Here is a 13,348-nt window from a genome sequence, read left to right on the forward strand (position 1 = left end):
ATTTTTTAAAGTTTTAAGTAGATTTCTAGACATCATCTTAATGGTCAAGGTATAGAAAAAAAAGTAATGAAAAAAGTTAGTTGTCATTTTCATTAATAATGAACACTGACTGAGACCTGTGTGCACATTTATATTATAGCACGACAACTCACTGTGCTTTATAGTTATATATGGGTCTGTCTTTTTCCCCCCTAGATTAGTAAATAATTTTGAGGACAGGGACTGTGTTTTTGAATATCAAGCACTTAGCATGGACACTCAGTAAATTATTAACCACTCACTATATGCAGGTTTGAGTAAATAAACAAAGGGTACATCACTAAGATTTTATCCTACAAAGCCTAACTTAGAAGACAAGCCAGAGCATCAAAGACAAATAGTGACGCAAGTGAAGTTACCTTACAGGTAAATAAAATGAATAAGAGGTGCAGTTTTATTTAAACAGAAGAGGCCATTTGAGGTGGGGCACAAAGACCTCATGAAGAAAATGTACTTTTTCTGGATTAGACGAATGGAAAAATCTTTCCCAACAAAGGGGACAATGTGGCCAATAATAGATTAGCTCCCTAATGCTGCTGTTACAAATTACCACCGACTTGCTGGCTTAAAACAACCCATGTTTGTTATCTTACAGTTTCGGAGATCAGAAATCTGCAATGAGTCCCACTGGACCAAAATCAAGGTGTCCACGGGTCTGCATTCCATTCTGGAGGCTCTAAAAGAGAATCCGGTTTCTGCCTTTTCTGTCTTTAAGAGGCTGATCTCATTCCTTGGCTCGAGGCCTCCTCTCTGTTCCTCAATGACCAGTTAGTCTTCCTCTCATCTCATCACTCTGACTCTGTTTCACACTTAAGGACCCTTCTGATTTCATTGGACCCACACAGATAATCCAGGAGAGTCTTCCTAATTTAATGTCAGTTCATTAGCAACATTAATTCTATCAGTTACCCTTATTCCTCTTTGCCACGTAATCAAACAGATTCACAGGTTCCAGGGATTGGGACATGGACATCTTTGGGAGATCATTATTCTGCCAACCACACAAAATGTTACAGTGCATCTGGCATGTATGGACACAACATAATTTCCATAGAAATTTTGTGTGTTAAGTGTAAGTTTGAGTGAGGTTACAAAACTAAGGGAGTAGAAGCTATTTTTGAAAGCCCAACAAAGGGATTGAACTATCTTTAATAGTAATAATGCTCTTTGTGTTAAATTAGTATTAATATTTGACATTAGTTTTCATTTGTTTCATGTTTGAAAAGGACATGATTATAAGGTATGTATGTCTAATTCACAATACTACAACTTTCAAAGATAAATACTTCACCAAACTTTTTTTAATGGTTAATGCAAAACTTGAAAAACACATTTTAATAGTAGCTCAGTCAGTTGACTCCTCAAAATTTGAACACAGAAAATAAAGTAATAACAGAATTAAAAAGGGCATTGATTAGCCCTGGACTGTGTTACTCAATGGTTAGAATGTTGGCCCACACACCAAAGATGTCATGGGTTCAATTCCTGGTCAAGGTTCATGGTCATGTACCTGGATTGTAGGTTCAATCCCTGGCCATAGTTGGGTGCATCCTGAAAGCAACCAATTGATGTGTCTCTCTCACATCAATATTTCTCTCTCTCTCCCTCTCTCCCTCCCTCCCCCTTCTTCCTTCCACTCTCTCTAAATACCAATGGGGGAAAATATACCCACAGATGAGGATTTTTTTTAAGGCATTTATTAAAAGCATAGTTATAGGTGGTTCTAGAGTTAACACATAAGAGCAGCAAGATATGTGAACATATGCAAGTCTAAGGTAGGTATATATTTGACCTTCACTTAAATAGGAAACAGAAATTAATGTTGAAAGCAAAGATACATCAGAGGACAAACAATGCAAGAAGTCTCCTTATCAGAGTGCGGAATGAATTTAGGAAGATCATGGAGGCCACAGAGTAGGAATCAGGTCTAGATATTTAAAGAAAAGCTCAGCCAGCGTGGCTCAGTGGTTGAGTGTTGACCTATGAACCAGAAGGTCATGGGTTCAATTCCCAGTCAGGGCACATGCCCAGGTTGTGGGCTCCATCTCCAGTGTGGCACTTGAAGGAGGCAGCTGATCAATGATTCTTTCTCATCATTGATGTTTCTATCTCTCTATCTCTCTCCCTTCCTCTCTGAAATCAATAAAAATATATATTTTTTAAAAAAAGTAGAGTAGGACCAGTTAGTAATCATATCTTATAAATAAAAAGATATACAATCATTTTAGATGATTTATGGAATAAAAGGAGCAAAATTTAGTTAGAATTTGAATGTGGGATGGAAGCAAAGTTACCAAAAGGAAACTCTTTAAAAATCTTTTTTGATGAAGATCTTATGCTTGTATCAATGTTGTCAAATATTCTAGTGTGCTAGGGTTTCTTTCCTTGATGAAAGTGCTATTATTCTTCTAGCAACACTATATATATATATAAAAAAGGGGGGGAGGGCTTCAGTGGGAATCCCTGTGCCATACTATACAGTGTTGGAAATTGTTTATATACTATCTATTAAATGGCCTCACATTTACTTTTCATGCTTGATTCTCCTGCCATCACAGAGGAAAACCGGCTCTAAAATTATCTAAAGTCATCACCATGCTCTATATGAGTTTTTAATCCAGTAGCTTCCAGCTTTCTCATCTTTGCTTTTATTTATTTATTTTTTTGGTGGCTTTTTTATTTTTCAGTTGCTACAGAGGATGACAGGAAATATAGGTGTCTGTAACCGCAGCAAAGCACTTAACCTTAGAAATAACAAGGAAAGACAATGGGGGGGGGGGGGGGTTGAGGGAAGAGAGGCGGGGAGAGGGGAAGGAGAACAGAAAAAAAGAAAAACAGAAAACTGTGTTTCCAGTTACCAGCAGATGCTTCTGTTTATTCTAAGAGTTCCTATTTAGTTAACTGTACAAGTTTTTAATCATATAAATGTGGTAGTGTTCTAGCCTCATGCTCTGGATTGCCCTTGTCTTCCAGTTGGTTTCACATGCTTCTGGCATCACTCTCCCACAAATACAGTGTCTGGAGCTGCATGAATCCCAGGCGATACCTGATAAAAGGCGCAGCCTGTTGCAGAGTTTATTTTATTTATCTTTTGTGTTTTGTGTTGTGTTTCACTGAGGTGGTGACATTGCAATACATTTCTCTGAGCCAGCACCACCATTGGCTGCTGGCTAAAGCATCATGAATGCCTACACTATTTTTTTCCATCTTCGCTTTGTGGAATCATCTGGTCACCATTCATTCATGCCTGGAATAGTACAGGGGGAAAGATTACCAGGCTTCATCCAAAGACCACTTTACATGGAACTTTAATAAATCAAATGAAGGAACAGGTTTGCGTGAGAGCATCCCCGATGGTGGAGATCAAAGACTCAGAGCCTTGCCTGTATTCCAATCATTCTGAAAATAGCAAAAGGAGTACAACAAAATGCTGGAAAGGAGGAGGAATGGAAAAATTGGCTTAGGTACATTTTCTTTTTTACATTTGGTGAAAAAAGACTTTCAAAAATAGCTATTTGGTCTTGAAGTTAAAACTCCATCATATATATTATTCATGACTGTGACTTATATTTGATATTCAACCTTATCGTAAAGTTAATCCATAAGGAAAAAGAAATGAATGAAACAAAATTTAAAAGCCATAGGTGGTTCAGTATCATAAGTGTCCCTGGACATAGCCCTTGCTCTTACATGGCTGTTCTGGTGGATGATTTCCAGTTGAGAATATTTGACTTGAGCCAGTGTTGATTGTTTTCAAGAGTCCTAATACAGTGGCTCTTGAAACTATGAAGATTAGGACTTTTGCTGCATTTTCTTTAATAAAGAACTAGTATGGAAGAGGCATGGTAGTCCTCAGAGCATGGTCCACCACCCACAGCCTTGCCGTCCCCAGGGAGCTTGATAGACGTGCAGAGTCTCAAGCCCACACCCAGATCTGCCCAATCAGACTTCGCATTGTAATAGGATTTTCAGGGGATTTGTATGCACACTATAACATTTGAGGAGCCTTGCTCTAGGAATGCATCTGAGAGACACCTTTAAGCATAGATATTTTATGTGATTCGTAATCTCCAGAAGGTAATAAGTGAAAGAAAGAAGGGAAAATACAGAATATTTTGAAGAGGTGGAAGGATAAATGCCCTACACATATAGCAATTGAAATTTTCTTCTTCCAAATTGACTTTGAACTCCATAAACATAAACAAAATGGATGCCAAGGGAAAAAATAGGTGCTATTAGAAGGTTTCATTCCTTACCATCTTCCCACTTTTATGTTGTTTATATTTATAATCTTACTAATCATATTAGTTGTCCAGTTTATTTTTATTATATTGAGAGGCCAAAACTTCACTCAGGCATTTCCCAGCACTTTTTGAGGATGTCTGGATAATCTCCCCTCCAGCTTCCTTGAGGTCTTCTCAGGCTGGATGAATTCTTGAGAGCTTCCAGAATTCATACATCTCACTTGCAAAAAAAGAAAAGTAGAAACATATTTCCAACTTTGTTTAGGCCACGTTTTAAACATTATAATTGGTTTTACACACTACACTTCTGCTAAAAACACATCAAATAAATGGAAATCACCTAGTAGCACTCAAATTTATAAGACTGTTTGAGGAATACAGACACCCCAAGCAAAACATTTGAGGCCCACATAGTTTGTTTAGGAAAATGAGTCCAATGGGAAGCTGGAGACAGGCACATGTTCTCTAGCACAGCCTATGACACAAAGTACAGCTCATGAGCATCAATCATAACCCGTTAGTCATTGTGCACTGAAACTGAAATTCCCAATCAAGGGAACTCATACAGTATTAGCCAAAGCACTAAATAACCCATGGTAAAGATCACGCAGGCTATACCCTCGACACAGTTCATGGGCTGTTTCCACACCACCAAAACACAGTTACAACAAATAATTATCCTAGTGGGCCACTTCATTAGTGCAGCCTTTGTCCTTTATGTATCTATTTTCTTTCCCACCTCAATTATTTTTTCTACCTTACCTACCTCACCTTTGTACCATAAAATCCCTCGCTCTCTCTCCCATTGGGCCACTCTCCAATACTCTCTCTCCCCAATACGCCTGTCATTGTTTTATTCTACTTCTGAATCCTCATGAGGACCACAAATTTCCAAAGTGGGACCTATTTCTAAGGTGGTTTGACTTCTCAGCTTTCTAATAGATCTTAGGAAAGTATAGCTAAAATTAGAGCTTAGATAACTTGTCAATTATGATTTCCTATAGCTTAAAAACAATCATTTAAAAATTTTAAAGGACATTATGGTTTTACAAATAACTCACATTCTACTCTTATTTTATTGTTACAAGATCCCAGAATGATGGATAAGATGGTCATTGCCATAACACCCATTTATAGACAAGTCACTAAGTTTAAGGCAAAGTGGAGTGGTGAGTTCATCGTTTTTATAACCTTAAGAAAAGTAGTTTTAGAGAATTACTTCAGAGATTTCATTGTGGTAACTATTTTTTCAGAAGTTGACACACCAAATATGAAATTATGAAAAGCATATTCTACCACCACTTACGATCTTTCACAATCAGAAACAAGTTGAGAAGTCTTAGAAAAATTTTAGCCTGAGAATGCCATCATCACACAGCAAAGCATCAGTTCAATAACAGAGGGAAGAGCAATGGTTGGGGGAAGGGCAGGTTGGTTAATGGGTTGATTTGTTGTGTTTAGTGTTACCATGCAACAATGTATTTTTTATGTATATGGATTTTCATCAGCAGAGAGAAGGAGCAAAGTGGATAAAACCTAGTCTTCGGGCCATTTTGTTTTCATCTCCTGCCTTATTGGACTTGTTTGTTGTGAGTTAACTGTCAGAGACAGTCAACTTAGCATTCATTCGTTAAGATATGTGAGAGCCAGGATAGAGGTCTCATGCCAACTAAAACCCTGATCTTTCTCTTTAAATATACAAAGAAAAGTAAAACAAGAAGTGGCAATTCACAATGCAAACTAGGATCGAGATGGGGGAGGCCAGGCAGGTCCCAGGGCCTGAAAAAGCACCCAAGGGCTGGCACAAGAGAGTCTCCCTTCTGCTGCTGCTCTCGCATATTTGCAGAGTGAATAAGAGAATGATTGGTTATAGTTCAGACACCTGTTGTAAAATCAAACAATGAATCTGTCAGCTCAACCCCTCTACTTCCCCCACCTCATCTTCCCTCATCTTGCCCCACCCACTCTCCTCCCTTTCCACGTGACAGTGGAAGTATGTGCTGCCTTCTATGGTCAGTCTGAGGACCAAATCCTTTTCCCCACTTGCTGGCATTGTTCCCTGAGATTTGTTAAGGCCAGAGTTATTACATTTCTATTTTTCCTGAAGGACACTGTAAATTGTTTGAGCTTCTCCTATTTAGACTATATTAAACAAAGTTGAAAGACCTGTTTTTCCTTTCTTGCTCATTTTGAATTTCATTTGCATTGCCTTTGTGAAACCAGAGTGGTCATAAATGTGTGTGTGTGTGTGTGTGTGTGTGTGTTTACACATCCATATTTGAACCGATGGAGAGGAAAAGCCAGGAGGAAATTAATAAATTATGAATAAATTCCCTCAATAGCTTGAAATTTTTCTTTAAAGAAAGAGAAGGGGTGGGAACTAATAAGAGTATAAAGTATTTTCAAAATATTTGTGAGAGACTTTCATTAAAATGGAGTTTTGTGAGAATCTATTGACAGACTCAAAATAACAGGAAATTGAAATGAGTATATGTTTCTAAGTTTTTATTTTTAAATGCACATTCTAGATCAAAAATATTTAGTATTGTAAATATTTTATTTTTTTAATCATCTATAATAATAAAAGTGTAATATGCTAATTAGACTGGACATCCAAACGACCTTCCAGACATCCTTCCGGATGACCTTCTGGACGAAGCCAGGGCTGTGAGGGCCAAGGCAAGCTGCTGCGGCTGGGAGGGCCGAGGCCCTTGCTCAAATTTCGTGCATCGGGCCTCTAGTATATGATAATGGCTTATCTGCCTAGTGACTAGAACACCCATAAGTCTACATGATTTTTACATAGACCCTCAAACACTAGATATTCTTCAAAATAATCCAGATTCTAAATCAATTATAGTAAATCCTCACTTGATGTCAGTAGTTTCAGCAATTTTATGCAAACTTATTTACAACAAATCCAATTTAGCATAGGCTAATTGATATAAACAAGAGTTAAGATCTTAGGGAATCTCATGAACATTACAAGGAAATGACTTGAACTAAATATTATTTGAGGAACTTCTGTCTTTGACTTTTTTTTCTTGGCCATATACTTTAGTATTGTGGCTATCAATTCTTTCCTTTATACCTGCAAACACATGGCAAAGTATTTTTTAATAGTATTAGGTGTCCATTGGAACAAGCTGTTTTGACTTTGCTAGTACTCATTCTATTTCTTTTACAGGAGAACTAATCTATTTCCTCTTAATGGGATGTTAGGTTGACTCACAATGCCTGGGGGAAAATGAGGTTATTTTGAAAGTGTATCTTAAAATTTCCTATCGGTAGCACGTAATTGTGGATATTAAGATTTGTCTTCACATGCCACATACTAGTAGAGGAGTTCTCTTTGCTCCATGACCCCTTTGGGTACAGAACCTCCTCCCCATCCCCATTTCCCCATCCCCAGTGATTCAAACTTCTGGCTGCAGATAGGCAGTGTCTCAGTGTGAATGATGCGCACTGAGTAAGGTTAAAATCATAGGTTTACAGAATGCTCTTCTAAAGGAACTCTCTAAAAGGCGAAAGAGATCACAGCCTGTGAGATGCTAGCTATGGAATGTGACAAAATCACCTTTTGGAGAATTTCTGTGGTTTAGTGATTTTAGTCCAACAAAGGCTTGCATCTTTGTCTGTTTGTCCCAATCTCCTGAGCTTGCAGTTGAGCCAAAAATCTCTTGAGCCAAGCTTTCTCGCAAGATTTCCTGTACTTCCTGTTTCTATGTGAGCCAGAAATACCATGAGAATGACCTTTCTTGTGGTATTTTTGCACTTCTACCCCGAGATGAAGAGAATCCCATATTGGGCAGAATTTTTTTTAATTGTGCAACATTTCCAATTATCAAACTTTCAAATGAAGTAACTTCCTTCTTCCACCTTTGAGATGGTGTTTGCTTGGCCCTAATTCATCTCCACTAGGAAGTATTCATGTTCAATGATCCAACATTGAACATAACTTCTCTAAGATATTTTTACAAGGAAATATGTAGAACAATATAGAGAATACAGTGGAAATATATTCTTGGATTTTAAAAAGTGCCATTCTTTAAGAAATGTGTAATGTGGAGTTGTATGATGACTACATTAGTGTATGTGACATATCATGTATCTGTTTTCTTTGTTCTTAACCCCTTTGTTCTGAGGGTCAGGATATCCTGATGCTAAGTACTATTGCAAAAAAACTCAACAAAAATAAAAATAGACGAACACTTAGGAAACTCTTCAGTTGTTATGTCAAGGAAGTTTGTGACTGAGGAGTGAGTTTAAGACATTATTCAGGAAATATGCCTATTAAATAAAACAGTCTTGATTCTGGAGAGACTTAATGCCCTCACTCTGATGAAAAGAAAAGATAAGAACTGGAAGGGTTGTCAAAAGTGGTAGAAGTGTCAGACAGATGCTTAAATGCTTTCATCTCTTAACAAAGAGGGAAGTTTTAAAAAGACACATCTTTCTCAAAAATGGATCACTGATTATTCCCTAATTGGGTTGTATGAATATCTGGTTGTTATGGGAAGAGCTGTCTGATTAATATTTTAATTAATAAATTCATAAACAGTAGTGTTTTCAATGTCATTTACTGTTGCTTTATACCCTCAAAGGATGTTGACGCTTCTTTATCTATTAGAAAAGACAGTAGGCTTGCCAGTGTACTTTTCTATCCAGAAAAAAGAAAAGCCACCTAATTCTGTATGGAAAACTCAACTTATCAACCATGGGTTTAGAAGAATAATAAAAACAACAAAATTACAGTAGCTGGTTTCAACTTTTAAAAAATGATATGAGGCCGTGAAAATAAAACACGCCCTACAATGGTCTTCCTCCTCGCCCCCAGGTCTCCTCTTCCCTCCCCTAAAGAAGCATCAAACGATTGTGTGATAAACCAACGCTGACAGAAATATAGAGCAGGAGTGACAGATTTTACATCAGCAAAATAAAATGCCAAGCAAAATAACGCACTTTGCAATGCAGAGAAAGGCAGGATTGTTGCAATGGCCTCCGAGAAAACAGAAGCTATCCGCATGAATGTTCAAGTTCAGTTTGTTCCCACAAACCCGATTTGCTAGCAAAAGTGCAAACTACAATACCACCCTGCCTTCGTTTATGTCCAGAGCTTTTCACACAAGCTGCAGGGGGCATCCTCTTTGTTGGATGGGTTCTGACTCCCAAGGTTAGCGCCTCTGTCTCTGAGCCCTGGGACCCTAGACGCGCGACCCATGATTGTCCTCAACTGTACCACTCTCAGTGGGGGCACAGCAGCTAGTGGCCCAAATATTAAGCCCACAGGGCTCTGTTTCTGGAAAGTGAGTCTTCGACACTTACTTTCCTTTCTTCTCACTGCCATTTATGTCCCCTACGAATACCTTTGAAATTATGATTATTTTCCTATGAAGTGGGTTGTTAACAATCCCAAGCTATGTGTCCGGACCATGCAACCCTCCTGCACATTTGCATGAGGACCTCGATGCTTCCCTACTTCACTTCTTTCAGAGTTAGCTTTGGAGTGTGATTCAATGTTATTTCCCTTCCAACGGAGGGCAGCTAAGGTTACAAACGGATTTGACTAAGAGGCCAAAATCCAGTTAGGTTCGCTGAGAACCCAATGACAGCAGAGGGGGGAGGGGTGTGAAGGAGGCGGGGAGGCTATATGACCTGTGGTGTTGAGGATCTATCCAAGAGCCTTTTGAAAAGCCCCATTCCCGTGGTGGTGCAGACAGTAGTGGACAGGCAAGGTGGCCCCCAGCCAGACCATCCAGAGAGAAGCAGCTGCAAATCGGTTCTGCGGGAGCTCAGCTTCCCCTGTTTTCTAAGAGCTCCTTGAAGCTTGCTTCCTGCACCACAGGGCTGACGCCTTACCTAACACCCCCACAGAGCTGGCCTCTAGGGGACCCCTGTGAGAAGCTGGCAAAGGGGAGCCCACTTTTTTTTTTTTTTTTTGCCTGAAGTCCTTAACGGCTAAACAGGCCACTCGACAAACTTTGACAAGCACCAAAAGAGAATCGAGGACAAATAAATCAGAAGAAGAGGAAAAGCAAATGCTAAAACCTGGATGGCTTTTCCCCTGCTGTGGTTCCAGCTGCAGCCTGGGATTAATTAAGGGCTGTGAAGTCAGTGCCTGAGAGAGAAGGGGGAAATGCGTTCTATCTCTCAGGAAGGAGCCTAGTATCGGTTCTCACCAGCGAGAAGCCCTGGGAAGCGAATCGCGGTCGCTGTCAGTGTTTGTGGAGGGACTGGAGGGACAGGGTGGCTGCGCCAGGCTGGAGGAGGCTTGCCTTTCCAAAGCTGGAGAGGATTTCACGGGGGCTCTCCTTCCCGTGCCCGGGAAGAATCTCCCCTCTGCTCGCAGCACCCGCCGCGGCGGCAACAGCCCTACCTCCTCTGCTGGGGAACAGGGCAGAATGCCTGTGCTAGAGCGCTATTTCCACTCGGCAGAGCTAGGCAGAAGGTGGACAGCCCCAGAAGGTGTGCTGCCCTCCTCCCTGGGCAGCCGGCCGGGGTGCCAGCAGGGGCCGCTGCCCTGGGACTTGCCAGAGATGATCAGGATGGTCAAGCTGGTTTGGAAATCCAAAAGTGAGCTGCAGGCGACCAGACAGAGAGGCATTCTGGAGAATGAAGATGCTCTGCACAGCTTTCCAGGTAAATTGACTGTGAGGTGTGGACGGTAGCAGGGCCAGATCTGATTACTTTCGGTCCCTTTCTTGGAGAGGTCAAACCATAAAAATGGGAAAAGGAAGGAAGACGGGCTGTGCAGCAGAAGGTCCGAGGTCTGTGACGAATGAATGTTTGCTCTGTTATAGAAATGCATCTTAAAATTAAATGTTGTGGTAGGGGGAGCATTTATAGCCTGAAAATCAAGAAATCTGGGTCCTGGGCTCAGCTCACCACTTGCTTGCCCCATGGCTTAAGCAAGTGGAATTTCCTGAGCTTCAGCCGCCCAAAGGAGGGGGTGGACTGGGTGCTCTTTAAAGTCTATTACTGCCTCTGCAATTTCTTGTTGACAAGTCAGAGTTATCTCCGAGGGAATATTCTTCTCGGCTTGCTTTCTATAATGCTCGATACAAGTTAAAATATAAGTTTCCAATGTTTAACTATGAAACCACAGTCTATATGAATGATCCCAGGACTGAGTTTGGCCTGGAAGCTTTTTATGTCATGGGAAAGTTGGTAAACTTCCTTGCCTCAGTTTCCCATTTTGATAAATGGCAGTCATACGGATTCCCTCATTGATGACAGGAAAAATGAACTCCACAAATGTGCAAATGATTCATTGGGGCTTTGTCATGTTACAAGAATGTGCTGTGTTCGGGTCAGTTGCGGAGAACTTTGCTGTGTTTCTAACAGTGGGCAGTGCAACCACAAAGATACCCAGGAGCCCTGCGAAGGATCTCGAGGGGCCCTGATAATGCTATACACTGTGATTGCATGCAGGGTGCCACCTTCCTTAAGGAGTGTGCTGGCAGATATTTGGAAAGTGGTGGTCCACTGTGGAAGAATGAATGTGAGCCTGTGTTTATGTATTTGAAGTCGGGGCTAGCCCTGGCATACTAGTACCATTGGTGGTGAGAGATGGGGAACTAGATGGGAAAGATATTCCAAAACTTATCTCCCTCTTTCGCATGGAAAGAGACTAGGAAATCGAAACTTGACTAATTTTGTTTTTAATCATTTACACAGGCATTGTTTTAAGTTGCCTAAAAGTCTAAAAAGAATGTTACTAAAAAATAATGGTCTGGGGGAAAGAAAGATTTCAAAGGAAGAAAAACACAATGTTAGTCTTTGGTAAACAATGAATAGTTGGGAAAGAGAAGGAAAGCAATAGGACTGAGTTTTCTGTGGCAAATTGGAGATGGGTGCCCAGAGAAGTAGGTTTTGGTCAGAAGAAATGAGGTAATGCCCAAGGAATCCCAAATTTCATGTGAGTAGTATAAGAAAAAATGGAAAAACCCACCTGGGCAGAAAAGTTAACTGTGACACTTCAACTATTACCACTCTTGGTTTGTTGCAGAATATTAAATAGGTATGATGCATAATTCAAATCACATCTATGATAAAACTATCTAGTCAGCAGATATTAGCATGCATGTGGGACTAGGTGTATTATTATTTATGTTATATGTTAGGAGTGTCTAGTTCCTGAAAAAGCACTACTACAGGGAGGAAACAGAGCTCCTGTAACTTTTTTATCACTTAAAAGGTACATTTTTCTGGATGTTATAAAATTGAGTTAGTTGAGTGTTATTATGCCCCTGGACTACTGCCTCACTTTAATTGGAATGTGTCTCGGTGGCTGCCTTGGTTTCAAGGCAGGCTCCATTTCAACACCTTGTCTTCTTCTCCCCTGCCTTCCCATTCTCAGGCTCACACTTTGTCATGAGCATAAAGCCTGATCCTCCATATTAACTTTTGGGGCCATATGATGAAGCCCCCAAAGACCGGTTGCTTCACTTTCCAAATGGTCTCACACCTTGTTGCTGATGCTGCATGTTCTCCTCCCACCAGGTGCTCTTCAACTGAGCCATTTTCACTATAATAGCCTGCCAGTGAGGGACACAGGAACGCTTATAAAATATTTCAAAATATCTGGTATGTTTTTATTTTGAAAAGTGATGGTTTAAGCTATGCTTGGTTCTTGTACAGGGGTTTAAGGTAGAAAGCATCTACAAAAACAAAAACAAAAAAACCGCCAAACCAGATAGTAGTGTCTCTGTCTCTGTTTCTCTGTCTCTCTCTCTCTCTCTCTCTCTCTCTCTCTCTCTCTCTCTCTCTCTCTCTCTCTCTCTCTCATCTGACCTTTACCTCAGCGCCTCAGTTTCTTCTTCAACAATACTAAACGACTTGCTATTCAAGTGGTGCCCTGCCTGTGAGCCTTGCCTTGGGCTAGGGATGTCTTTCTTTGACTCAGTCAACTGGAAATGTCTGTTCAAACTACAAAGTCTAGCAGCTCAAGCATCCTTTTCTTTGTAGTGACTTTCCTGATCTCCACTCCTGCCCCCACCTTCCCCACAGTCATTTATTCCCCTCTCGTTACCTCTTTACCTGTGGGATTTAACCTATTACATTTA

At 40.3% G+C, this 13,348-nt stretch overlaps 1 protein-coding gene across 2 annotated transcripts in view; it reads left to right on the forward strand.

Moving 5' to 3' along the window:
- PDE7B (phosphodiesterase 7B) overlaps positions 1–13,348 on the forward strand; it is a 280,322-nt gene that overhangs the window by 135,181 nt on the left and 131,793 nt on the right. The window contains exon 1 of one of the 2 annotated variants that reach the window (XM_036317579.1): positions 10,421–10,922. The exons of the other annotated variant lie outside the window; for it this stretch is intronic. Coding sequence (XP_036173472.1) covers positions 10,685–10,922 — 238 coding nt within the window. The 5' untranslated portion in view covers positions 10,421–10,684. Of the gene's footprint in view, positions 1–10,420; positions 10,923–13,348 lie in introns of those variants that run through there. 2 annotated transcript variants of the gene reach the window in all.

Source organism: Myotis myotis, unplaced genomic scaffold (assembly GCF_014108235.1).
Source record: "Myotis myotis isolate mMyoMyo1 unplaced genomic scaffold, mMyoMyo1.p scaffold_m19_p_7, whole genome shotgun sequence".
In the NCBI taxonomy this organism is placed as follows: domain Eukaryota; kingdom Metazoa; phylum Chordata; class Mammalia; order Chiroptera; family Vespertilionidae; genus Myotis; species Myotis myotis.